Raw genomic sequence first — 27,933 nt, 5'->3', positions numbered from 1 at the left:
CTTATATAATAACCCTGGCCCCCAAGGGTGTCCAGCAGGCAGAGAACACATCCACCTCCTGTGCAGGATCCTCTAGGAGACCACCCGTGGAAAACAGACACACCAGGTACCTGCTGCTGTGAAGAGGAGCTGCTAGCAGTACGGCTTCCTTCTTTCAGAGCTTCTGCTTGCAAGTGGGGCTCAAGAGAAACCTCCCAGCTGCTTGCACAAAATCATGACAGGAAACTGCACATGCTCCTGCAGTCCGTGTCTTCTTTTAACGGGTGAATTGCAAGTTTATTTGAACATGGGAGGGAAAGCCTTCCCCTGAAAGGTAAATTGGTGTTAAACAGCCCAGCCCTAACACCAGGCAAAGGCTGGCACCCTTCTCCCCTCCAAATAAGGAAAAGCAGCAGACAGGCTCCATGGGATTCTCAAAGGGATGCCTTCAACCACTACTGCTTACAAATCCAAGGGGAGGTGAAAACATAGAAAAGCCTAATTCATTGGGGAAGGGGTGGGGAGGAGGCTGGTTTAGGTTCTAAAAGTCCAGTCGCTGGTAAACTACCAGCCACACTGACAATAACAGATCCTTTTATCAGCAAAGAGGCCAAGCCTCAGGGTTACCAAGGATGGAACACCCCAAGAAGTAGGGCGAGCACAGCAGGTGAACCAGACTTACTGCTTTCTGTGTTCTAGCTCCTCCCCAAGACTTCAATCTCCAGGGCAGTCATACAGTAAACACATACAAACTTTATTACTCATCGCTCACTGCAGGGGCGTAACAAGGCTGGAGTGGGCCCAGAGACAAAATTTTAAAATGGGCCCCTCGCTGACACACACATACACACACGACAAGTCATGTGACTTGCCTCTGGGGGGGCCCTTGAGGCGTGGGAGCCCCCAGGCAGCTGCCTCCCCTTGCCTAATAGTAGTTACGCCCCTGGCTCACTGCAATCCACTCATCTATTAAAATGAAGCCTGTCTTGACCAAAGGCCCAGAGTACGTGGAGCTGCTGAGTTAATGTACAGCTCCTATTCCCTCTTGCTCCTACCTCGTGTTTACTAGTGCGGACCCCCTGCTGTCTAATGTGGAGGCATACTCCCAAGTTGTCACACATACACACCAACTGCATTAACATATATGCAATAGCAGTATGGAAGTCATGATTGGAGGGGTCTACACAGCCAAATGGTGCCTGCATTGCTAGGGCTCTAAACGGAACCAGAGCACCGACAGAGTGGAAAGAGACTCCACTGGGCAGATGCAGGAGGTTGTCATGAAGATACACAGGAAGGCTGCTGTTTACAAGGTCTCCAAGCACAGAGGCCTGTTCTTCTGTGGCTGCCTGAGCCTGTACTGTCTACCAGTGTCAACACACAGTGTGGCACATGGAGCGGAAAAACCTGCCCTGCCACAGGTAGTTTGGGGACACACCTGCTCCCAACAAACATTTCCTGGCAAAAGGTCAAGTCTCATGGAAACTGGAGAGCAGGTGGATCGTCTGATCTCCAGTGATTAGGGAGTGTGTTTCCTACCAGCACTATGTACCCAGCTACAGCTCTTCCTGCTCTGGAATTAAAAATATCAAGTAGGCTCTGTTCCCTTCCAGAACCTGGCTTCGGGAAGACAGACTCATATTCCTGTTGGGGACACCAAAAACATTCACACAAAAAGAGATTTGAAGAGCTGTGATTGCTATTTACTCACTGCCAGGTGGAAAACACAGGAGGCACATCCCAGCAAAAGTGATTCATGGCTATGCCCCATTGAATGTGAAGGGGATTAAGTCAGTTAAAGAAGTCCATTTTTCATTGCTGTCAATGGGGCTGAGCCATTCTGCTGGATGGTGCATTTTGCACAAGGGGACATTTTCATTCTACATCACCACCTGCAAGGACTTTATCACATACTCACCATCCCTTGGAAAAGATCCCTACACCTGTATCCCTGCATCTTACTCACTGGGATCCAGCACTGTACTAAGGAGAAGTGGGAAGGGCAGCAGTCCACATGTTGTATCCCTTCAACAGACAAGATATCTGAGCACACCTCCTCTTGTTTCATCTCTGTCATGCACTGGAATACCCTGGTGTGACCACAAAGCTACCACACACACAGGCAGGCACAGTAAGATGGGATGGGCTATAGCTCAGTGGGAGCGATCGTGTGAAAGACCCAGTGTGAAACTCTGGAAAGCCACTCCTAGCCAGTACAGACCATAGAGCGAGGTGGACCAACTCAAGGAAAGGTAGGTTCATATATCCAACAAGAAGGAACAATTACACTTCTATACTGGACCACTAACTATTCATTTCCACACATTTTGACTCTGATGCTATTTTGGCTGGGTAGCGTTTCATATGCACTTTACCAAGACCCCTGGAAAGTGGAGGGAAAGAACAGCTCTCTACAAGAGTACTGTGTCCAAAGCCCCAGGTGGCTGGCTGCATGGCATATCCTTGCACATGACTGGGCTCCCCTCAGGAATGGTTTGGTCCTCTTTAGTAACCTCAGGATCTGTCAGCCAACACCACATCCTTTTCCATGGATGAACAGACACTAACAGCAGCTGCTGTGATGAGTGTGGTTTCTGCAAGCAAGGTGTCCCACCACCCCAGGTCATCCTGGCCAAGAGTCATGCTACACAAACCACTGTCAAGACCCAAGAGAGGGGACAGTCAACAAATCTCAGCTAAAATTATCGCTGCCTAAGGAAACTCCACTAAAGGGTTTTCAGCCACAGAAAAGGTAGGGCTAAAGATCATCCCTATAAACAGCAGCATGCTGAGGAATAGTCACCAGGGTTTCTCATATCATTCCGTTTTAAAACAGGTACTTAGCCTATTTAAAGGCCATACCAGGATTTACTTAGGGCTGTTTCGGACAGTCACCCTCCTCTACAAGCAATCTTCTACAGGGTCTTGAAGTTTGTATAGAGGGGTGTGTGCAGAAGGGATGAACACACCCACATGCGATTAAAGGATGCGCAGAGATCATGCTGTTAGTGATATTGGGACAGGCACATTGTTGCCAAGGCCCCATCCTCCTCACATGTAGAGGAAGGTGTTTGTCTGAACCAGCCCATAGTTTTTACACACACACACACACACACACACACACACACACACACACCTTTCTCCAATTAATATTAATGAGGGTCTACCTATAGTTGCTAGACTCAGATGAAAACATATGTGCAGCCCAATCCTATTCACAGGATTAGAAGTACAGGAACTCTCATTGGGACTTTTCACCCAAGTAAGAGTGCATAGGATGAGTGTTCCCTCTAATTTTTATCATCAGTGAACGGAAAGAGTTTTGTTCTGGGTGGCAGTATCAAGGCAGTGTGCACACATAACTCACACAAACAAACACACACACTGGGAAAGAATTAAAGCAAAAATTTTTAAAATTTTATAAATTATAAAGTAATTTTTAAAAATTTTTTAATAAAGTTTTCAACTGGCAGGAGGGAACACTGCTTCAAATTAGAGCAGGGTTTCTTAACCTTGGGTCCCCAGATATTGTTGGACTACAACTCCCAGAATCCCCACACATGACCTTTGTGGCTAGGGATTCTGGGAGTTGTAGCCCAACAACATCTGGGGGCCCAAGGTTAAGAAACCCTGGATTAGAGGGAAGCACAGTGCAAACGACAGTATTTGGCAACTTTTGCAGCACTAAAGATACAAAACTATACGAGATGGGGTGAGGAATTAATGGCTATCACACAATATATGAAGGAAGAGGAAGCAAAGGAGGCAAAGGGGAATTGGCGGGGCGGGGGAGACACACAACTGGAAGGGAAGAGAAGACACTGTGCCAGTCTGGCCAAGAGTAACCCGGAAACACCAGGATAAAGCCCCCTATCCCGACCAAGTCCCCTCTTGCCACTTGCTCCGTGGCTGCTGCTCGCCTCCCCCAGGCCACCCTTCCCCACTGCCGCCTGTATTTCCACCCTCCACCTTCGCTCTGAAGCCCACGTAGCAGCAACAGCAAACAGGTGACGGGACTCAGAGCAGAGGCTGGAGCTGACTCCCCCAATCTTGCAGCACAAAAGCCCAAGCGGTGGGGGGAAAGGCGAAGGTGGAGGGCAAGATCAGGGGAAACGGCTCCAGCTCTGAGTCCCATTGCCTGTTTGCTGCCACTGCCACATGGGCTTCAGACTGAAGTGCGGGGGGAGGGCTCAGAGCAGAGCAGCGAAGGTGGAGGGTGTGAATACAAGCGGCAATGGGGAAAGGCAGCGTGGGCGGGAGCAGCAGCCATGGAGCAAGCGCCAAGGATCGGGAGCAGCAGCCGCGGTGGCAGCAAGAGGGCAAGTGAGCGGCTAAGTGAGCGGCTCTTTGGGATCGCTGAGCGGGGTGGGGGTGCGCTGAAGGCTGTGCATGCGCGCAGCCACGCAGCGTAGAGGGAACAGTGCATAGGATTGCAGTCTTATAGATGAAGGTATATACAGAAAATGCAGTTGCAGATGGGGTTCCAAGTCTCTTTCTGAAGAAGTGAATACAGCAGTGTCATTAAAAGTCACTAGTCCTAACTGCACGTACATTACAGGATATGGGATGGGAACACTACTAAGCAGCAAAGACTATGAGTGATCAGGGTCCATTTCCCACAGCAACACTTAGGAACATAGGAAGCTGCCATATACTGAGTCAGACCATTGGTCTACCTAGCGCAGTATTATCTTCACAGACTGGCAGCAGCTTCTTCAAGGTTGCAGGCAGAAATTTCTCTCAGCCCTATCCTGCATAGGAATAGGGAGGGAAGACGCGACCAAGAGGTTCACGCAGATGAGACAGCAAATCTCTTCTGGAAATGTTTGTATGGTTATGTGCAAAAAGACAAGAGTATCTCTTCTAAACAGCAATGGGACAAATTATGGAAATGGACATTGGACGTAACACACACACACACACCCCGATTACCTGATGTGCCTTGTAATCCCCCACCCCTGAGTTACAGTACTACCTGCATATACTTCATAACCTTGTGGGTTTCCAAATCCTTGTGTGTAAATCTTTGTAGATATACCATGTACAAACAACCACATTGTATATAATTGTGCTTTGGCAACGTACTGTATGCTTTGGTAGTTTGTTGGTTCAATAAAAAAATCTTGTCCTATTTAAAAAAAAAAAATCTTGTCCTATCTTGGAGAAGCCAGAGAAGGAACTTGAAATCTTCTGCTCTTCCCAGAGCGGCTCCTTCCCCTGAGGGGAATATCTGACAGTGCTCACAATTCTAGTCTCCCATTCCTATGCAACCAGGGCAGACCCTGCTTTGCTAAGGGGACAAGTCATGCTTGCTACCACAAGACCAGCTCTCCTCACTCTTTTTCATCCTACACAAGAAAGCTGTCAAGATGGGGTACAGAACAATGTGTACCTTTTGTAAGTAAGCCAGAAGCATTGTTTATGTATAATAAAAATAAAGAACACGTCTGACGTAACTTCACTTAGTCAAGCAGAAGCCATCCCCTGAGAGGAATATCTTACAGTGCTCACACTTTGTCTCCCATTCATATGCAACCCTGCTTAGCTAAGGGAACAAGTCATGCTTGCTACCACAAGACCAGCTCTCCTCTCCCCACTCCGAAGAAGCAACTCCAAAAATACTTAGATGTGGCAGCATAAGTAACTCATCAATTAGCACAGATGATCCCCTCCCCCCATCCTTGGTACTCATTTCTGGAGGATGCCACAGGACCTAACTATCCTTTATCCCAATGTATACAGTTTCTGGGACTAGATGAGAGTTATCCAGTTCAGCCACTAGCTGTCTCTCAAGCAGCAAGCACTTTTTGAGATATTGGAAGGGAGGGACACATCAATTGCCAAATCCTATGTGTACCTACTCAAATTAAAGGGGCATGGTTGTGCCCCCTTTGTTAAGGCGAACAGCAAAAAATGGTTCCATTATAAACCTCAAAATTTTATTACTTATAAATGACAACTGCTGAGCTGATAACTTGAAACTAGGTGTATGTGATCTACTTGATGAGGTCTATAAATGTGATGAATTTTAATAAAAGATGCCACAGCAAGTTAAAAAGTGATGAAAATTGACAAACCACCCCCCCCCCACACACACACACCAAATCTTTAGAACAGAGTAGCACAAATTTCTTGCAAATCTTGGAGAAATTTTCTTGGAATATTGAGCTGATTTACTCTGACAGGCTTGTCTAGGTTTGGTGAAGTTACAAGCAGAGGTTCAAATATTATTAAGGTTTTCCTGTCCCATTAAAGTATGTGGGAAGCAAGTGCTGTCGAAGTTATGCAGAGCATGACTTTGGATAATGAGGTCAGAATGCTGACAAGTTTTGCCAGTAGTGTGACATCAGCAGGGGGAGACATCTATCTTCTTTATATATAATTCTCTTAAACATATCTGTCGCTAATCCCATGTGTGGCAGTTCTCGCGAGAGTTTGCAAGCAGCTGCTGGATTAGCGCCGGGGACAAAAATAGGGATGCTGGCCAGTCCGGCCGCTGGGAGCAGGCCACTGCCAGGAGTTGGTCCATCTAGCTCAGTACTGTCTACACAGACTGGCAGCGGCTTCTCCAAGGTTGCAGGTAGGAGTCCCTCTCAAGCCTATCTTGGAGATGCCAAGGAGGGAACTTGGAACCTTCTGCTTGCAAGCATGCAGATACTCTACACAGAGTGGCCCCATCCCCTAAGAGGAATATCTTATAGTGTTCACATGCAGTCTTCCATTCAAACGCAAACCAGGGGGGACCCTGCATAGCAAAGGGATTCATGCTTGCTATCACAAGACCAGCTCTCCTCCAACAGAGGAGCCCAGAGTACTGAACATGATTATTATGTTTATCCTCATAACAACCCTGTGTGAGGTAAATTAGGCTGAGAGAGAAGTGACTAGCCCAAAGTTACCCAGTGAGTTTAATGGCTGAATGGGGATTTGAACTTGGGTCTTCCCAGTCCTAGTCCAGTACTCTAATCACTACACCACACTGGGTCTACTACACTGTTGTAAGACTCCACTATAGTGAAGAGTATCCTACAACTGTTTTAGAAACATATAAAATATAATTACAGTGCAATTCACTGCATCATATTATACAGTGTTCATTAGAATCAACACTAAATGTGACATTGGGGAGGGTGTTGGATTGCCAACACTGTAATGATAAATTTCCTTTTCACAAACCATGAAAATCAGATAGTAATTTCTGGTTTCAGACCAGAGTTAAGGCTATCTCATTTTGGCTTAGGCTCCACAAAGCTGGGAAATTGGAACCTAAGGCTGAACCCTTAAAAGACATGTCATGTGATCAATAATAATGTTGTGCAGTGTCACAAATTGTGCTTGCCTTTGATGCACCCACATTGGCGCCATGGGGCATCTTTGCTGGTGCCAGGCACTCCATCCTCCCCATCTTGAGCTGGGCCTCAGACCAAGGAAAAGTGTGGGTGCATGGAGGGCAAGTTGGAAGCAAGTACAATTTGTGATTATACATCATTACTGATTTGTTGAGCCTGAGCCAAAATGAGATAGCCTTAACTCTGATCTGAAACCAGCAGGCTTTTTAAAACTATCTAATATTCTATGTCAGTTCCATGGGGGAATCACCTTTGAACTTTTAAGGGATATCAGCCACTCGGCAACTCCATTTAAGACTGTTTAAGTAGTCCTGCTGCATTCCATCCCAGCTTTCACTCTTCCCTCTGAGAAGCTTCCACACACCTCTGTGGCTCCTGTTCCACAGTGAGCTGCCCTTCTTCCTCTGGACCGGCATGACCCTCAGCACAGAAGTGTAAGCATACTGCTGTGCCGCAATACAAAGTGAACCTGCCCAATGGGTGATGGGGAGTCAGTATACCCAAAACTGGATCTCACCAATACCTACTGGGATACTCAGCATGCATATACTCAGGCATCCATATGTGGTCCATATTTCACACTGCCTTCTGCAGTAAACACCCAGAGCATCTTTGCTCTAATTTAAACCACTGGTGAAAGGAGCAAAGAGTCTTCCCAATAAAGGGCACGAGGTGGCAGTAAACCACCAGCTCTGTCAGGCCAGAACTCGTATATCTAAGAGGCTGTAGGGACTTTATTCTGTTACTCGTGAGTGACCTTTCTTCTCTCTGTGCTCTACATTACCGGGGAGGCTTCACGGTGAGAAGCCTTCACCTAGGAGAAGGTGCCGCTGAAATTATGTTGCTTATTATCAGACCCCTTCCCGACGCTATTCATTTCTGTGCGCAAAATGCTGGGGAATATACAGCATCGCGTGGGTGCTTGACCACTTCCCTCCCGGCCAGGCACTCGCTACGATCCGCAGAAGTCCCTCCTCCTTTCCCGCGATCAAGTCCTTTTATGGACGCGGCCTCTAGCATTTTCTACCACAACTGGGATTCAGCCCAACCTTGCCCGTTCTTTAGTGTAGGCGAAGAGCCTACACCAAAATCGACCATGAGACCCGCCAAAGGGAATGAAGGGAAGGGATGCTGCTGCATTTAGAATCCTGCCTTCTGCTGGGGCGGAGTTTTTAATCTAAAGTACCGTTTGCAATCCGTCAGACCGGCACATCAGGCATGCAATGCCAAGTCCAACCCAGAGAGAATTTAAGGGCGTCCGGGGGGGGGGGGAAGAGAATCTGAGCGATACTAACATGTTAGCAAACTGCAAACTCCTTCCGCCACACGCTCCGTTCTCCCAGCTGCCTGGTGCCTTCAGAGGCTAACTTGCTCATGCTCACTCACACGTACTGAAGAGAGGACAGAAGGAAAGAAAGGGGCCCGGCTTCCTCTCCTGAAGGCCATAGCGCCGCCTAGGGTGTAGGAGGTTTTTGCTTGTGGTGGAGGGTTTTTTTCCTGCACTTTCAAGTTCTTGCAGCATTTTTATTAGAACCAACTAAATAGTAACAAAATAGTGAGCACCGTATTTTCAAATTGTCCAACGCTTTTCATTATCTGGAGAACTCGAAAGCTTGACTTTGTGACTTGGTATGTAGTTGTAATAACGAAATAGCCCCCGTCGTGGATCAACAGGGGTATTATCTAAGATTTTTGGAGTGTTGTTTCTTATCTTGGTTATAGGTCTCTCAAAAGTTCTTTGCTCCTTTATCTTCCATAAAAGAAAAGAAGAGGTCATAGTCTACTTATGTTGGGGCAAGGAAGGAAGCCAAAAGAGGGAGAGTTCCTGTCGGACTCGGTATGCAAAGTGGACTGGAGCAAATGTATGTGCAGTAATAGGGGCAAAATGTAGGTGCATATTGGAGATGAATGTTTGTAACGATTCGTGGATGAATGTATATTGTGCATGTCATGTGAAAATTATGTGCATGAATTATGGATGAGGTGCTGAGGTGGGGCCACGTATGATCCACTGCTTGAGGGCCCAGAAAACATTAGGAACCAAGCTGCCTATGTAAGCAATTTATCCTGACATGTCAATATTGTTGTTTTGCTTTGAAAAAGAAGACATAGCATAGTTCAATATTTTATTAAGTATATTTAATGTATTAAAGTTAGGCACTCAAATACTATTATTAATATGAAAAGGAACCCAATTTTTTCTTACAATATAAGAAAACAATTATCATTTCCTGCAGGATAAATTATATCATCCCACCCCCATCTCCTTTCATTACAGAATTATAGATCATTTTGAGTAGAAAGGTAGCATCCTCCATTCTCTAAACCAGGGTTCCCAACTTTGGGCCCCCAGATGTTTTGTCTTTGGTCATTGTGGCTGGGGATGATGGGAATTGTAGTCTAAGGACCACATCTGAGGACCCACGACTAGGAACCCTTGCTCTAAATTCCAGTTTGACACTTAAGATTTATATGAAAACACACACACACACACACACACACACACACACAATCTATCTACCTACCAACCTACCTACCTATATGGGGTTTGGCATTGCTGGGTAGTTGCTATGGACCCAGGGTTCTCTGAAGGACCCACTGCTGATCCCTGAGACTGTTCCCATAGACTTTTGTGTGGTGGTGGCAGCTGCACAACTCTCTTAGGGCCAACCCAGGTAGGAGGGAGGACCATGGGGGTGTCAAAGGTCTGTCTGTTAAACCTAGAGTCAGCCCTAACTGGGAGATGATATACTCATTTTTAATATGAAATCTATTTTGCTATATGCAGTGGATTTAATGCAGTTGAGTGTATGTTGTATATTATTTTGTACTAATGCATTTCTCAAGAACTATCAATGAAAGGTCAGTTTGACTTGATACCTCAGTGACCCCATGTCATTCATTCAGACAAATTTGCACTAGTGTAAAGCACAGCAAGATCCCCTGGCCGGAGCTGCTGCAACTTCATCCCATTAATGAGTACTTGGAGCTTGAGTGCCTGGAGCTGTACTTTCATTGGTGCATAATGGGACTGACAACAATGTAGAAATCATCATCATCATGCACCCCCACCAGGAACCTGCAGTGCCCTCTGAGATATTTGCACTGCCAGCACTACAAGGCATAGGACTGGGCTGCCCATATATACAGGCACACCACCGCCAGAGGCAGAGCATTCTTAAAAAAAACAAAAACACCTGCAGAAGACTGCCAGTGACCACCACAGGGCTCTGTGAACACATCAGGCCATTTCTGCAAGGCAAGAACTTAAGATACTATAAAAAAGCTACACTAGACTTTGTAGGTGGAGCATGTACATGCTTGTGTGGTTTGTGACTGCCTTTTGAGAGAATATTTGTGCTTGGATAGGCTGTGCATTTAACAGCAGAAGTGTTTTTGCATTGTCTTGGTGAGCAAGTGAGGTAGAATGATAAGGAGGTACATCAGCAGAGGTATTTATGAGCAATAGTCCCTGTCAGCTACTGCCAGATGCAAATCTTGACAGTAGTCTTTGGCTTATACCACTTTTAGAAACTAGCAGGCCCATAGATGGAAAGTGGGATGGCATGAAGAGGGGGCATTTAGACTGCTACCCTGAGAGACTCGCTACTAACAAATGGATGAAAAGACAGGAATTCATCTACTCTTGTGCCTGCACAATCTCTCAAACTGTATATGACATTACATTGCCTCTTTCTTCCTCTTCCTGCTGAATCCTGCTGCTGATCTGAGGAGGAACTGGTAGAGATACACTCAAATCTTTGTGGATATCAGTATTGTTAGGTACTTTCATAATAGACAGTCAAAGCTTAGTACACGCTCAACCCAAGACACTCCAACTACTAGAAACGTCTGCAAACAGGATTTTTGACATCCTTTGCTTGAAACACAGAATCTACTTCCTAGGAGACTGCTAGACAAGTCACATATATGATAGAACAGGCAGGGTTGTGGAACTTTGCAGCGACAACCAAGCATTTCCTAGTACACTTGCACAATGCATTTACTAGCTTTCCATAGTCCCCCATATAGCAATAGCAATAGCACTTACATTTATATACTGCTCTATAGCCGGAGCTCTCTAAGCGGTTTACAATGATTTAGCATATTGCCCCCCAACATTCTGGGGACTCATTTTACCGACCTCAGAAGGATGGAAGGCTGAGTCAACCTTGAGCCCCTGGTCAGGATCAAACTTGTAACCTTCTGGTTACAGGGCAGCAGTTTTACCACTGCGCCACCAGGGGCTATATAACATATTTTGTGAGTCGATGGTGAGGAATAGTGATGTCTCTGTTAGAAAGCTGTCCCTTCCAGGCCTGTGTGTATATACATCTTTCAGGAGGAAGTTAAGTATTGGCTTGAAGTGATTCTTTCCTGGAGGCAGTGTGGGGGAACATTACAAGTACAACAGTATAAACTTGGGTGCATGCTTTTCATGAGAACTATAGGGCACAGATCTATTGCTTGGTTTTAAAATGTTCGACATCCTTTGCTTGAAACACAGAATTGAAAATATGCAATTTCATGACTTTTTAAAAATCTCACTTGGCAGCACTAGATAAAGTGTGTGTGTGCATATATGCGTGCATGTGGTATTGCTGCAGGTTGTGTCTCAGTCACTCATTGTAGGTCGACTTCTTCTCACAACGTGGGCCCTCCCAGCCACTGTAACACTGGCACTTGAATTCTTCTGCCATCTTGACTTGCTCCTCCTCTGACATCTGGCCAATCAAGATGAAGCCTGGCTCCACAGGATGCTTCTTAATGGCAAAGCTGGTAGGACTGAGATGCAGAAAAGCTTCCGGATGGCTCTCTTGCCGCACACAACGTCCATGCCCAGAACACACTATCTGGCTACACAGCCTGGTGCTGTGGGTCACATTTATAATGTACGGACCCAGGAGAGTGTCCACATATTCCTTGACCTCTAGACAGGCTCCCTGAAAGGGGCAAAGTGCAAGCGCAGAAAGAGTTAGCTTGACAGGGAGGAATGCTGTGCTAGTCAGCCACAACCAGGCTCCTTCAACACACCTTTTGCTATTTGGGGATGGACTCTGTCAGAGAGGGAGGATTCCTATTCCCATGGCCCCCTTGTCAATGCTAGTCACAACACAAGAGTAGCCACCACCATCGGAACCTGATGATGCAGATGGACCACCACCACCTGGGCAGGCTCCTACACCCCAAGAGGTGGTTCTTCACCTAGAGCAGGGGTGGCCAGCCCGAGGCTCTCCAGCAATTGTTGGACTATCTTCCCCAGCCACACTGCAGCTGGGGATGGCAGGAGTCATTGTCATCCAACAACACTGAGAGAGCCTCAGGTTGGTGACCCTGACTGGCACATTTGAGCATAAACAAAGTTTTGAAAAGCCATAAAGGCTGCCATCCTAAGCACACTCGCTTTAATAATAATAATAATAATAACAATAACAACAATAATGATGCTATTTACACAGTCTACCAGAAGTTATTGACTGGATTTGATACTTTGATTATCGGACCCTTTCGAAGGGTCTAGGATAACTCAAGAAAAATTCGTCGTAGTATTTGTGCTGTCCCAAGTAGTGTGGCCTTCTGTAGCTGATGTGTTGTAATTTTATCAATGCCCAAGGTGTCAAGATGGTGTTCAAGTTCTTTTGGTACTGCACCAAGGGCACCAACAATTATTGGCATTATTATTGTTATTGTTATTATTAGTTCAATTTCTATACCGCCCTTCGAAAAATGGCTCAGGGTGGTTTACACAGAGAAATAATAAATACATAAATAAGATGGCTCCCTATCCCCAAAGGGCTCACAGTCTAAAAAGAAACATAAGATAGATACCAACAACAGTCACTGGAGGTACTGTGCTGGGGGTGGATAAGGTCAGTTACACTCCCCCTGCTAGAAAACCACCACGCTAAAAGGTGCCTCATTGCCAAGTTAGCAGGGGCTGGGGTTAGGGAAGTAACCCTATGGAACACATGGAAGTAAGCTTCCTTGAACTCAATGGAATTTAATTGAGTGAACATGCAAGGATTGCACCACAAGCTGCCAGTGCAGTCTCAAAAGGCTGCACTGGAACTCCCCATCGTTTGGGAGAAGGAGGAATAAAACAAAAGCTTGCCATGCATATGGTATGTGGTACAGTTATTTAGAGTGACAGACTAGGGAGACCTGGATTCAAATCCCCCCAACACAGCTATGATGGTCACTGGGTGCAACTGGGGGGCATAGTTCAGTGTTAGAGCATCAGCTTTACATGCAGAAGACCCCACATTCAATCCTGGCATCTCAGGGCTGGGGAAGACCCCTGCCTGAAACTCTGGAGGGCTGCTGCCAGTCAGCGCAGACAATACTGAGCTAGATGGACCAATAGTCTGACACAGCATAAGGCAGCTTCCTGTGTTCCTAACTTTTTTCTTAGAGGCTGCCTCCCTCTTTCTTCTCTTAACCTTTCAGATTAACTCCACAGAAGTTGCAACACTGCATATCTTGTCATCTTAACTACATTTATTCACATCCATACACACCCACAAGGTACAGATGGGGGAACAAAACACAGGGAGATGAAAAGCCAGCGTGGTGTAGTGGTTAGAGTGCTGGACTGGGACCGGGGAGACCCGAGTTCAAATCCCCATTCAGCCATGAAACTAGCTGGGTGACTCTGGGCCAGTCACTTCTCTCTCAGCCTAACCTACTTCACAGGGTTGTTGTGAAAGAGAAACTCAAGTATGTAGTACACCGTGCTGGGCTCCTTGGAGGAAGAGTGGGATATAAATGCAATAATAATAATAATAATAATTTGCATAAGGTGAGCCTAGAGCTACAGTGAGTACAGGATAGATCTGCTGTGTCCTGATTACTCAAGCCTCCAAGCAATTTTGACTCAGGTATCCTAATGCATCCCATATACCTAATGGCACAGTGGGGGAAGTAACTTACCTAGGGAGCAAGAGGTTGCTGGTTCGAATCCCCATTGGTATGTATCCCAGACTATGGGAAACAGCTATATCGGGCAGCAGTGAAATAGGAAGATGCTGAAAGGCATCATCTCATCCTGCATGGGAGATGGCAATGGTAAACCCCTCCTGATTCTACCAAAGACAACCACAGGGCACTGTGGTCGCCAGGAGTCAACACTGACTCGACAAATATTACTTTATCCCCTCTTATTTGCAAGATCCTGCTGACAGCCTTTAATTGCAGCAGATTGCATATCCTTAATGCCACCTTCCCTGCCTCCAACTCTCTACAACACTCACCTGTGAAGAACTGTAATTGTTACTGCCCCATAAGATGACCCCTGCAGCACCTTGAGCAGCACTCTCACCAATAGTGTTGACTAGGTCCTCCTGCCAGATAAGCAGAGATAAGAAAGAATGAAGGCAACAACCATTTCCTGTCTCCTCTTTGATCCTACATGGGAGTTTTTAGACTCCACTTTTACTACTACAGCCAAACAGAAATAGTAGCCTTTAAAATTTGGCATAAGGAATTGGAAACAGGAATAATTCTAGATCTTTTTGAGTAATATTTATGGTTTCTAACAATCCCAAAGATACTGATTTTCAATGGGTGTCACATTCAAAATGCAAGGATGTTCCACCCTAGCTTGCTGAAATACAGAAGCAATGAAATAGAGAACATCGGTTCACTGAAATAAAGAAGTTTAAAATAATAGAAACACTGAAATACAGAGGTGGTAAAGAATAAATCAGGAAATCAAGTTTGCTGAGCTAGGATAAATGTTATTCACATCTGCATACTGAGATTGTGTCATTTTCAAAAAATAAATACTAGAACATGTTTTCCACATCTGCTACTTGTTATCCGGAAAATTGCCATAACAAATGCTTAATGCTGATGGTGCACTGAAGCTAAGTTTCTAAGCACAATGACGTAGAAGCACATTCCACTAAAATCCACAGGACTAGCTTCCCTGTTATGCTTTTGGCTCAGATACTCATGGGAAAGGACTTGTCAAATACTGCAATGGAAATAGGAGTTTACCTTTGAGAGGAAGTTCTGAGTGAATTCATATACAATGCAAGCATAAGGTAAGACTGGGATGCTGCCATTCCTTGTCTGGTTCACCACCCTGAACGCCTCCTGGACTCGATGACGGACAAACTCTAAAGTTTTGTTGAAGAGTGTGAGGTCCTTGGGGAGATAAATGCTGGGATAGAGAGCCCGGCTTTGGTTCCAGAGCCACTGCAATTCTTCATTCCTCTGCTTCTCGATCTCGGGACATTCCCCTGTGTAATTAGCATTCAGGGGTTCATAGTTATAGCAGCCGGGGAAGCCATAGAAGCCCCAGAAACCTTCAGGCCTCATGGCTTTGCCAAGGGCCAAAGTCTGCTCCATGAACATCTGACTACTTTGCTCAAATTCTAACTGGGCTTCCTTGGCCACCTTGTCAATAGGCCAATCAGGATGCTGCTTCTTAACCAGGTCCATAGATTTATTCTTATAGATTTCCATGGGCCCCCAGTTCCGAACCCACAAGGGACGCCAGCTCTCCCAATCCACAACAGCGAGGCCTTTGAAGTTTGCCTCCAAGATGGTTTTGTTAATGTCTTGCTGAGCCTTCCAGAGATGATCCTTTAGACTGGCATTCTGGGGGACACCCCCATAGACTGCAGTTCCATTCTCAGTGTAGTGAGGATAATATCCTAACCTGTTGCTGTAGAAAAGGGTCATTTCCTTCCCCATGAATGATTCATTCTGGTTGAGGACCACATCAAAGATTCCCAGATCAAGGGGTACGTTATATTTCTCTTGGCATTCCTGACTTGGAGCATTCCAGACAGTAATGAATGGGCGATGAAATAGAACAGGGTCTCCTCTGGTCATTTCATAGTTCCATGCCATGATGAAAACATTCAATAAGCAGACCCATATGTGTGCCATAGTGATCACCGTTTTGGGATCTATTTCCTGAGATGCTTGGAAAGGACTCAAGTTCTCTTTCAACACCAGCAGCCTCTGGCAAAAGGAAGAATACTCCCCTTCTGGCAAATGGGGAAGTGAATCTCCACAGAGGAAAACAAGAATCAGAGTCAGCAGTTTCTCTCCTTACCCCATGTCAAGGATGAAGAAGCTATAACAGAGGAGAAGACCATTAATTCTTGTGTGTTTGTTCCTTAATTTTTATCCTGCATTTCTGGGCTCTTCTGGAGGTAAAGCAAGCAACAAATAGAAACCAGAGTTGTACAGTGACTTGAGATGAAAATGTTACTGGTACTTGATACTACTACTAACCTCTGGAATGTGCTCTTCCCGTGATACTGGCAGGCAAGTCAGTGGAGTTCATTGTTGCCAGGATAGACTGCAGTACTCCTAGCCCCTCTGCTTTTGCACTACCACCTACACAAGATTTGTTATTGTCTCTGCTTCTCTAAAGAGACTCGCCTTTTCCCTTTTATGAAAAATCACAGAATCATTCTGCAAACGTTTATTTATTATTATTTATTATTATTTATTTAGAATATTCATACCCTACCTCCTCCAGTACACTACTGCTTGGGACAGCTCACAACAATAAAATAGATATAATGTAAAATAAAGTTAATAAAATTAACCATTAACCAAATTAAGTAAACAAGTTAAAAGTCCAAGCTAAAACCACAATCAGAATTGTTTCAATTTTCAATTGGTTAATCGCTCCTTTGTGGCCTGTGTGGCACGGGGAAAATGATTGCCATGAAACCTGCTCCAGGACTTCTCCAACCTTTGGGCTGCGCAGTCCGGGGTGGACGAATGCCTAGAAGTATCCAGATCCTCTCTTACAGAAGGGGGGGTTGGCTTTGAAGGAATTGAGTGGGGCGTACCTGCCCATTCCTGAGCCAGGGTGTGTCGGCAAGTAGGGTGATGGGTAGGACTTCAGAGTTCTGACCTGCTTCCATTGGCCCGCACTGTTCTCTAAGGGTGATTAATCACCTGGTGTTCCAGTCTGCCATGCCTGTGTAATAGTTAATAAAGTTGTGGCCCTTTTCATCCATATTAACTCTACGTGTCTTCTTGAGCTGGGGTCTGGGGACAATGTTTAATTCTTGTTTTAAAATGTTTTTAAGTTGTTAATTGTTGTGTTATTGTTTTGGCCCGCACTGTTCTCTAAGGGTGATTAATCACCTGGTGTTCCAGTCTGCCATGCCTGTGTAATAGTTAATAAAGTTGTGGCCCTTTTCATCCATATTAACTCTACGTGTCTTCTTGAGCTGGGGTCTGGGGACAATGTTTAATTCTTGTTTTAAAATGTTTTTAAGTTGTTAATTGTTGTGTTATTGTTTTTAATTTGTTTTAGCTTTTCATTGTTTTACAAGTTTGTTTTAATTGTAAACCGCCCTGAGCCATTTTTGGAAGGGCGGTATATAAATCAATCAATCAATCAAACAAACAAACAAATAAATGCTATTTAAAAAGCTACACATTTAGAATTATAACAACTAAAAACTTTAGAACCTACCAGATAGGACCAAAGATGGAGCACTAAAAAGCCTCTTTAAAACAATGTGTTTTAGTTGGTTTTTAAAAACATTGAAGGAGGGAGCATAGCGAAGCTCTTCAGGGAAGGCATGCCCAAGCCGTAGGGCCACAACCGAAAAGGCCCTGTCTCTAGTCCCTGCCAACTGGATCTCTGTTAGTGGCGGGATTATGAGCAGGGCATGAGATGACAAACCGAGGGCCCTGGCAGGTTCATATGGGCAAATGAGATCCAACAGGTACCCGGCCCTAAGCTGTGTAGATCTTTAAATGTCAAAACTAGCACTTTGAATTTAGCCCGGAAGTGGAGCGGTAACCAATGAAGCTGCCGCAGGATGGGTGTGACTCTCATGAAGTGACTTGTACCCACAAGCATCCTTGCAGCAGCGTTCTGGACCAGCTGAAGTTTCTGAACCAGCCCCATGCAGAGCACATTGCAGTAGTCCAATCTGGATGTTACCAAAGCATGAGTGACTGAGGTCAGGTCCGACTTCTCCAAGTAGGGTTGCAGCTGGCATACAAGCTGTAGCTGGTAATAGGCACTTCTGCACACTTGCACCTCCAAGGACAACGTCAAGTCATCCAGAAGCACCCCCCAAGCTGCGGACTTTGTCTTTCAGAGGGTGACCCCATCCAAGACCAGATTAACCTCACTACTCAAATGATCAGTTCTACCAACCCAGAGCACTTCCGTCTTATCTGGATTAAGTTTCAGCTTGGTTGCCCCCATCTAGTCCAGAACAGCCTCCAAGCCCTGGTTCAGAATAGATGGAATAGATCCTTGTGGCACCCCATAGGCCAAAGACCAAGGGGTGGAGCAGGCATCCCCCAGCACCACCTTCTGACTACGGCCTTCCAGGTAGGAGCAGAGCCACCATATAACTGTGCCCCCAAGATCCAACCTGGAGAGACATCCCAGAAGGATACCATGGTTGATAGTATTGAAAGCCATGGAGAAGTCCAGGAGAATCAACATAGTCACACTCCCTCTATCTCCTGGTATAGGTCATCTACCAGGGCGACCAAGTCAGTTTCTGTCCAATATCCAGGTTGGATGACAGACTGGAAAGAATCTAAGTAATCAGATTCATCCAGGGCTGCCTGGAGCTGGGATGCCACAACACTCTCTAACACCTTGCCCAAGAAGGGGAGGTTTGAAAGTGGTCGAAAGTTATTTAGGTCATCTGGGCCCAATGGGGGCTTTTTTAGGAGGGGCTTAATGACTGCCTTCTTCAGGTGAGGGGGCACCACCCCCTGCTTTAGAGAGGCATTCACCACCCTCGCCACCCATGGACCCAGTCCTTCCCTAGAGGTCTTTACCAACCATGACAGGCAAGGGTCGAGGACACACATGGTAGGCCTCAGCCTTCCAAGCAGCCTGTCCACCTCCTCAGGCAACACAGTCTGAAAACCATCCAATATAACAAGACCAGATGGTGCACTGGTAACATCCAGTTCCGGTGCCACAAAAATCTTAGCATCAAAGTCAGAACAGATATGAGGGATTTCATCTGCAAATGTAATGTAAATTGGTCACAGCAGGCTGCTGAGGGTTCTGTTTGATTGTCTTTGGGGTCCTCACCTAGGAGGCCCTGAACCACTCAAAAAAGCTCCGCTGGATGACACTGAGCTAACACAATGGTAGTGGAAAAGTAGAATTTCTTCGCCACCATCACCGCCATAGAATAGGCCCTAATATGGGCTCTAGCCTCTGTTTGGTCACATTCAGTCTGAATCTTCTGCCAACAACGCTCAAACCATCTACCAGCCTGCTTCATTGTCTGCAACTCACCTGAATACCACCGAGTAGCTTGGACTCGGTGGGTCAAGAGAGGATGTCTAGGTGCAACCAAGTCAATCGCCCAATTCTCCTCACACCAGAAGGAAACCAGGGCATCAACAGGGCCGTCCACTTTCTCAGCAGGAAATTCCCCCAAAGCCATCAGGAATGTATTAGGATCTCTCTCTCTCTCTCTCTCTCTCTCTCTCTTTCTCTCTCTATCTCTCTCTCTATACATACACACACACACACACACACACACACACACACACACACACACACATTTATACACACACACACACACACACACACACACACAAATGTATAAGCCTCCAAGGACGGACCATCCTAACTGGTCCCCCACCCCCACAGAGGTGTTGTGGGTCCACCCTCAGTCCAATCTTCACCAGATAGTGATCCATCCATGATAACAGTATTGAGGCCTCCTGGACTATCCATGGAGCACCACTGTCCACCATTGACCCAAAGACCAAGTCAAGCGTATGGCCTGCCACATGTGTGGGACCAGAAATCAGTTGAGACAAGCCCATGGCCATCATGGAGGACATGAAGTCCCGAGCTGCACCAGACAAGTCAGCCTCAACATGGACTAACAGCCGTGGGGTCCTCAACACCACATCTGAGACCACCTCAAGCAGCTCACGCAGGGAGACTGTTAGTGAGGTGGGCAGTATACCAACAAATCCCAACTTTGTTTTGTGACCCCATCACAGCATGCAGGCACGGCATGGAGGCATTCTGACCAGGCAAACTGGTTGAGGGGGATGGTTCCCGATGAACCTGGACCAGGACCAGCCCACCTCTCTGCCCACCCTGCCTTGGCTGATGCTACACCCGGAAACCTGGTGGGCACAATTGGGAGAAATTTACATCTCCCCCCTCATCCAACCAGGTATGCACATCAGGTCCACATTCTCATCCAAGATAACCTCCTGAATGGTTGTAGTCTTTGCATTTATGGACCAGGCTGTCATTCCAGAGGGATGGTTGGTTGTATTCAAGCTTCCCAGAATAGAGGTTAAAGATTGCTCTCCTGTGGGAGAAATGGAAAAGGGCTAAAGTGAGAGTACAGAGCCAAAATGAGAGGGGTCAAATAAGTACAACAACAGTACTAAGACAGTGCAGTTCACAGGTTCCCAGCACTTTACATGCATCATCTCAATAATGCGCACAACAGTTCTGACAGGTAGGCCAATATTATTATCCCTATATTGCAACTGAAGGACTGACACTAAGAGAATAGTGACTCACTTGGTTTGTTGCTGAGATAGGATCTGAACAGTTTCCTTCCTTCCTTCCCTGATCATAAACTTAGCCACTAAACCACAGCAGCAGAACTAACCAAGGACAGAGTTCAAAATGAGGATGGTATATCAAGCTGAACTCCACTAACAAGCTTTTAATAAACTGATGCTTACACATGCATGGTTCCCAGCTGCTGCCCAACACATATATTTATTTCCCTAAAGACATTCTACACACTATGCCTCAGCCCTGACTTTGAATTAAGACTTGGCACCCCGGATAGGCCAGCTTCCTCCAGCACAGATGGCATTTCTCAATCCCTTCATACTCTCAGCTGGACCTATTTAGATGCTTCTTGGATGGGTGAAATAGCACCTACAGGAGTTATCCTAAAAGTACCATGAATTCAAGTACATAAGTTACATAATCCAATTACATAAATTACAGCTGTGAGGTACATAGGAACATAGGAAGCTGCCATGTACTGAGTCAGACCATAGGTCCATCTAGCTCAGTATTGTCTATACCAGTGTTTCTCAACCTTTTTGGAGTCAAGGACCGCTAAATTCGTCATGCAGAGTTTCAAGGACCGCTACATTCTGTGTGTGCAGTTTCTAGTCCCAGACCAGCAGTTAGCAAAGGGGTTTCAAGTTTATCTATTAGTAGAGGCGTTCACAGGTGTTCACCACTCAAATGTCCTGATGGGCCAAAACTGACCGTGACTTGGCTCATGGGGGCCAAGGTGAATTTTTAGGGTGCTGATTATTAAAATAACACTTAATCAATCAATTAGATCAAAGTGAAATTAATGAAAATGAATTTAATCAATATTTAACTTTTGAAGTTCTGGCTCAAAAGGGGGACGGAGGAAAGGATGAGACATCATGGCTCCCTGGCACCTGAGATTTGTCCAGTCCAGATTTAACATTACCATATTTTAAAAATAGGTTGCAACCTTACACTCCATTCTTCCAATTCTGTCTTTTCTTACTCCTCATCTATCTATTTTGCATATAAACATGCAGGCAGGAACTTGTGTCAAGTTCCTGTATACATAATATCTTGCTTCTTAAATGCATAAAAATAGTAATTTAATATTGCTTTTAAAATAGTACTCTCTCTTACACACAGTACTCCCCCTCCAGCTTTCCTCCTCTCTTCATTTGGTAATCGCTGCCCTTGCTCTCCTTAGCAAATGGGACAATGCATGTTTGCTACCATAAAACCAGCTTATCAACTTAATTGATAGGAAGCTTAAAACATGACATCTCATATCATACTGGAAGTCTGTAACCAAACATCATCCAAAAAACCTCCAAGCAGTACACTCAGAACTAAAACACTCATTACCTTGAAAAGGTAATGTTATGGTAATGAACTTTACACATCAATATGGCATCCACATTAGGAAAGTAAACCACAGGGAATGGGGTGGGAGATTTAACCCTTCATACCACACATTCATATATACCCAGGTTTTTACAACTGTAATGATTTTTAGGCAGAGGTTTAAGGGAGGGGGGGTACTATGTACTCACACATGAGTAGGAAGACTTTTAGTGGGTCTCTTCTTCATCCTTCTTTCCCTCCTTCTCTCTCCTCTATTCACCATTTCATACCTTGCTACACCCAGCCCCCACTCCATCCCCTTTCTCGTGATCTCTTTTTTCCACTGTTTTCTCAGTTCACACACATTGCACTCGTTCTCTCTCCTGCCTGCATGTTTGCTTTTAAAAATCCCAGTTTATGTTAGCTTCATCCCCTTTTTGGTAAGTCAGTAGCTCACCCTACCCCTTTCTTCATCTCCCTCATCCCCCCCACACATTTTATTTCTCAGTTCACACAGATTGTACTTGTTCTCTCCTGTATGCTTGCTTTTAAAACCCCCATTTTATTTGATCTTCATCCCCTTTTGTTCAGTCAGTACATGATAAGCCCGCCCCTCACCCCCACCCCTTTCATTCTTATCTTTCCCTTCTTTTTTCATTTGATCAGCACTGTTGCTTACTTTTGTTTGTTTTCTTATCTTTTGCCTGCCTTCCTTCCTCTGTAAGTCTGTTCCTCCTCTGTAGTAGTTCAGAACAGAGTTTATGCATGCAGAAGTTCAGAACAGAGTTTATGCATGCAGCACTCCAGCCAAGCCAAGCATTCCCTCTCACTCGCCCTGCTACCTGCCTTGTGTGTGTGTGTGTGTGTGTTGTGTGTGTGTGTTTCACCGACTGCATACCAGTGACGTCACTCGCTATCTCCTGTCATCAAAGAGACTGGAGAGATTAGCTGGGAGTGAGAAAAGGCTGGCTGGGACTCCGGAGGAAGACAGAGCCCTGCAGCGAAGGCTGCCTAGTTAAAGATTAAAGGACTGGCATGCTTGAAAAGGAGGGGGTGTTAAAGGCACTCAACCCCCTGGGGACTGGCAGCGGACCTGCGGTTGAGAAACTGTGGTCTACACAGACTGGCAGCGGTTTCTCCAAGGTTGCAAGCAGGAACCTCTCTCAGCCCTATCTTGGAGATGCCAAGGAGGAAACTTGGAACCTAGATGCTCTTCCCAGAGCAGCTCCATCACCTAAGGGGACTATCTTACAGTGCTCACACATCAAGTCTCCCATTCATATGCAACCAGGGCAGACCCTACTTAGCAAAGGGGACAAATCATGCTTGCTACCACAAGACCAGCTCTCCTACCTTTGCTCACCCTAAAAAATGCTTGCTAGTGTGAAGATGGCACTATTGTGAACAAATGCTCAGCGTGAAGTAGTAATTGGCATTGGGGTTCTTTCATATTAGGGGGAAACACTGGGACAATCAGGCAATCAAAAGAGTGTAGCTAGTTTTTACCTGCATCTTTGTTCCTATAAACTGCACACCAAGAACAACAATAACATGCAAAATGTAATAGTGCAACTCAGAGCAAAAGCTTCCTAAAGAAGTCTCCAGCCCCCGGTCACAACAGACAAGAAATTGAGAGTCAAGAATTCTGCCCAAGCTCCACCATGACCACCCCATTTTGTGATCCAAATGAATTTGCAGTTTTGGTCAAATGTGCCAAGTTTCACATTATTTTTGACAGGTTGTTTGCAGACATTTGCCATTTGTCTGACAAAAGTGCAGTGTTCTGGACAAAAAACAGATCGAAGCAAAGCATGGGCAGCAGTGTTCCCTCTCACAGGGATTCCCAGATGTTGTGGACTACAACTTCCATAACCCCCAGCCAAAGGCCACTTCAGCTGAGGATGCTGGGAGTTGTAGTCAACAACGTCTAGGAATCCCTGTTACAGGGAACACTGATGGGCTGTCAGGACATAAAAAGCATGTAGGAACAGTTCCCAAAGACAGATAGAAAGATATATGGCATGCTGAAATATGAATACTTCCCCCTCTGTTCTGTGCTGAACAGACCTCACTTTGAATACTCTGCCCAATTCTAGGCACTGCATTTTAAGGAAGACATTGATTAACAGGAACAGCTTCAGGGGAGGGCAACAAATATGGTGAAGAATCTGGAAGCCAAGCCCTAGGAGGAGAGAGCAGGGCGTGTCTATTTAGTCTGGCAAAGAAAAGGCTACCGCAGTCGTCTTCAGTTCCGTAGCTGGAGGCTGTTGCATAGGGGGAGCAGGAGCAGACTTGTCCTCCCTGCTTCTAAGGGCAAGACTGGCATAGGTGGGTTGAAATTACAAGGAGGCAGATTCAGCAGTAGCAGCAGCAGCAGCAGCAGCAGGAATGTCCAAACGGAATTTCTGAACTGCTTGACAGTGGGGCAGTGTCTGCCTTGCATGGTGGTGAGGTCTATTTCACTAGAGGTTTCCACACAGAGGCTCAAGGGCCACCATCTGTCGGGGATGTTGTAGCAGATTCCTGCACTGAACAGAAAGTTGGACTGTAAGACCTCCAAGCAGAGGTTCACCTAGGTAATTTGGGAGCCTGGACCTAAAGACCTTTGGAGGGGCCCCCTCCCCTGCAAATCAAGCACCATCATGCTCCGCTGGGTGACCACGCCACCTAGAACAGACTGAAGAGGATTTGGGGGGCCCCGGGGGCTGTGGGGGCCCTGGACTTTGGCCCTGAAGTCCATGGGTAAGAACGCCTCTGCCTCCAAGGTCCCATCCAGTTCTAAAATTCTATGATTCTATCACCTAGCCCCTGGAAATTTGTTGTTTCTAATCCTTTAGCAGGCATTAAATCCAACCATTTCCCCTGGAATAATTTACAGAGACGGTCTCTCATTATCAGACTGCTTTATTTGTTTTTTACTCACTTCATCTAATCAGTTCTTTGAAATCCTTCTCCTTCCTTGGTATTTTCAGGCTGCTCAGGCATTTTATACCGTGCATTCGTATTCACCATCACAAGACCAAGTCATGTGAAATCATTTGACTCTTTTTCCGGTAAGTCTGTCAATGATTTCCAGTCACAATCACCCCTCTCCAGAGAGCTGTTCTTGTGTCACTGGGAGAGGAAGGAAATAGGAAGGAAACAAACTCCCAAGGTAATATGACTACAACAGAGGAAGTGCCCTGTGATGATGACACCCGCATAGTCAAAGGCAGGGAGTTGTCTATGACCTCAATGTTCAAGATGAGTTTTGTATTTGTAGAGCAATACATTCAGGAAGAGTATTCTATCTGCAGTAAAAGCAACAGTCTTGCAAACTTTAAAGACAAAAACATGGACTGTGTCTTGAGTCTTTAGGACAGGCCAAAGTCTGCTTCACCAAATGCATTTAACCACCAGAAGCTTTAGCGTTTGTTCTCATTATCCAGAAGACACACTAAATGGCCACTTTGCATGCACGGACATGCACAAAAATCCGGGTTATGAATGGAAAGAACTCAAATTATGTGCTGATGAAATGCTAATATAATGTTTGTATAATGTATATAGTGTCATTGAGATTGATGGAGATGCATCATTTTAGAGATGGGCCACAAGAGATGGGCCCCCCTGTCCATAAACGTTTATGCTCTAGATTTCAACGGGGTGGGGTGGGGGACAAAAGGAAGGGGGTGAGATATAAGGTTGTGCTGTTTGAAACATGTAGCCCTGTATTGTGTCCTCTGAAAGAAGGCAGCTGCTTCTGCCAGAGGTGCTGAGGAGTCAGCCCAGGTCAGCCTGGGGAGTCAGCCCGGAAAAAGCATGAAGTTGCCACTGAGTTATCCCCCCTCCCGAACTAAGCAAGCTGGGGGGTCTTGCAAAATTCTTGGCAACCATTCGGCCAATCTGGAGAAGTCGGTTAGCCTCTCTGGCCGGGAGCCTTCCCAACACCAAGGCGGCGGGCAGGGTCTCGGAATATAAAGCGAGAAGGAAAACCACCCACCCTAACCCAACTCACCGGCGGCTCCTAGGGAAGCAGATTTCCCCCCAACCCCGCCCCTTTCCCAAACTTTTGGCCAATGGAGATGGAGCGGGGACGTCACTTCCAACATGGGGTGGATGAGGCACTCGTGTCCGATTGCCAGTTCGGTACACATCCAGGAGGAGTGGTGGGGAAAAGTAGCATTTTTGCGGGCAGCGAACGGGAAGTTACCAGGATGATCTTTCACTCAGTCATCATCTTGCCTCAGGGGAGGGGCTGAGTGAAGAGCAGGGTTGTTGTTAGAAGCGTTTTTCTAATTCCAGGTGGCCCATCAGCCGCGAAGGAGAAGCAGGCGTGTGGGTAGTTAATGTGTGGATGACGATAGCCGTCCCCCCCCCCCCATTGAAGGGCTGGAACACAGAGCCAGCGTTTACTTGTTCCCACTGGTTGGTGGCGGGAGAGGTTCTCCTCCTCTCACATCCCGAAAGGGAAATCTCCTCCTACCTCCAAGCTGCGAGCATCACCCAAGACAGAGCATTCCCCTTCTGCACGTGTCAGACTACAAATGCTGGTCTGCAGCCGAATGTGGGGGGAGGGCGTGCTCGGGAATCTTCTTCCCTTGGTCTCCAAGCACGCGGATAGTGGACGGCGCTTTCTCTGGATGCGCATCGTCGTTTTAGAGATCAAGGCCACGCGTGAGCTATTGAGCGGCAGATGGCAGCAGCACTCACCGATCCCACGTATTCCTCCCCCGTGTTTGCGTAGAGCAGCTCATTAGAAAAGCTGCCGCCCCAAAACGTGAGGCGAGGTGGGCATAGTGCGGGCGAAGGCAGGGAATATACCCCTCCTCCTTCGGAGTCTGGTTTCTATTATGCAGCCGCCAGCGCTGCTTGCTTATGCATTGCTGAGTGGAGGAGGCGGGAGAGATCCTGCGCCGCGAAAGGAAACGATTAAGCTCTTCAGCTTCTGGAGACAAGACTCGTGGGGGAGGCCGCTTAACTCTTGACTGGCCCGCTCTGACGCAGCCTGTAGGAAGCTCCGTCCGGGCGTTCACTCGTTAGCCCTCCCCCTCCCTCACGCAGCCCACACTGGGCATCTGTGTGCAGAGATGGGCAAAATACTTCTAATAAGTATTTCTAATACTTATAAGATACTTTTAGCTATAAAATACAATACACCTGAGGAAATGTATTTTAGATACAAAATACTTGGTAAACAACCAATTAAAATACAAAACAGTTAAAAAAACACCACACATCTTAAAATACAAAATACAATGCCTGGAAAAAAGAAACAATGTTCGCTGCTTATCCAAACTTGCTCCATTTCCTTTAAGCAATATAAGTTTTTTCAAAGATTAAATTACTCAAGCTGTGCGTTCGGGGTGTGTGAATCATCCCAGCAAAGAAAAATAACTGTTCTATTGGACCACTTCATTTTAGACTCGTATTATATCTTTTAAAAATAGCCATCCGACAATGGGATATCCATCCAACATACTAATGTGCTTGGATTTGTCCTGCAAAAACTGAAGTATTTCTAGCTTTTTTGACAATCAGATCAATAGTTCCAAAATATAATATCCTGTTTCTTTTTTATATGTTTGCTATGTTTCTCCATTCTCACCACCCTCCATGAGCAGCTGCAGGCTTTTTTCAGGGCAGGGGGCAGTGACAAAATATACACAAAGTAGGTAAATAAAAATCAAAGCATAAGAGGATGCATCCAATGTTAATCCTACATAGAGCAGACCTACCAAAACAATTGAAAGTTAGTCATGACAAAGGCTGCAATCCTAT

The 27,933-nt window shown here is 45.9% G+C and overlaps 2 protein-coding genes across 4 annotated transcripts in view; both read right to left on the bottom strand.

Annotated features, from left to right (window-relative positions):
• The window catches only part of HYAL3 (hyaluronidase 3), a 32,005-nt gene extending 23,266 nt beyond the window's left edge, over positions 1-8,739 (bottom strand). The window contains exon 1 of the mRNA XM_053291153.1: positions 8,624-8,739. The gene's annotated coding sequence lies outside the window, so the exon portion shown is untranslated. The remainder of the gene's footprint in view (positions 1-8,623) is intronic.
• Positions 8,740-9,445: 706 nt separating this feature from the next.
• Positions 9,446-26,866, bottom strand: HYAL1 (hyaluronidase 1). Of its 3 annotated transcripts, none has more exons than XM_053288127.1 (4): positions 26,639-26,866; positions 15,327-16,416; positions 14,579-14,668; positions 9,446-12,271 (listed from the first exon to the last, which is right to left on the bottom strand). In XM_053288127.1, the coding sequence occupies exons 2-4, from the start codon at positions 16,224-16,226 to the stop codon at positions 11,948-11,950; spliced, it is 1,314 nt and encodes a 437-aa protein (XP_053144102.1). In that variant the 5' UTR covers positions 16,227-16,416; positions 26,639-26,866; the 3' UTR covers positions 9,446-11,947. The 3 variants fall into 3 exon arrangements, with proteins under 3 accessions (XP_053144102.1, XP_053144105.1, XP_053144103.1); XM_053288130.1 differs by lacking the exon at positions 26,639-26,866 and adding an exon at positions 25,097-25,317; XM_053288128.1 differs by lacking the exon at positions 26,639-26,866 and adding an exon at positions 16,578-17,131.
• Positions 26,867-27,933: the final 1,067 nt, after the last annotated feature.

This window comes from Hemicordylus capensis, chromosome 2 (genome assembly GCF_027244095.1).
Source record: "Hemicordylus capensis ecotype Gifberg chromosome 2, rHemCap1.1.pri, whole genome shotgun sequence".
Taxonomy (NCBI): domain Eukaryota; kingdom Metazoa; phylum Chordata; class Lepidosauria; order Squamata; family Cordylidae; genus Hemicordylus; species Hemicordylus capensis.
The sequence above is the reverse complement of the archived record's forward strand: the minus strand, read 5'-3'. Positions and strand labels throughout refer to the sequence as shown.

Coding starts and splice junctions, on each gene's coding strand:
- HYAL1 (XM_053288127.1), bottom strand. CDS start 16,226: ATGGCACACATATGGGTCTGCTTATTGAATGTTTTCATCATGGCATGG. Junction 14,669..15,326: donor CTCAGAACTTCCTCTCAAAG/GTAAACTCCTAT, acceptor CTTATCTGGCAG/GAGGACCTAGTCAACACTAT. Junction 12,272..14,578: donor ACAATTACAGTTCTTCACAG/GTGAGTGTTGTA, acceptor TGCCCCTTTCAG/GGAGCCTGTCTAGAGGTCAA.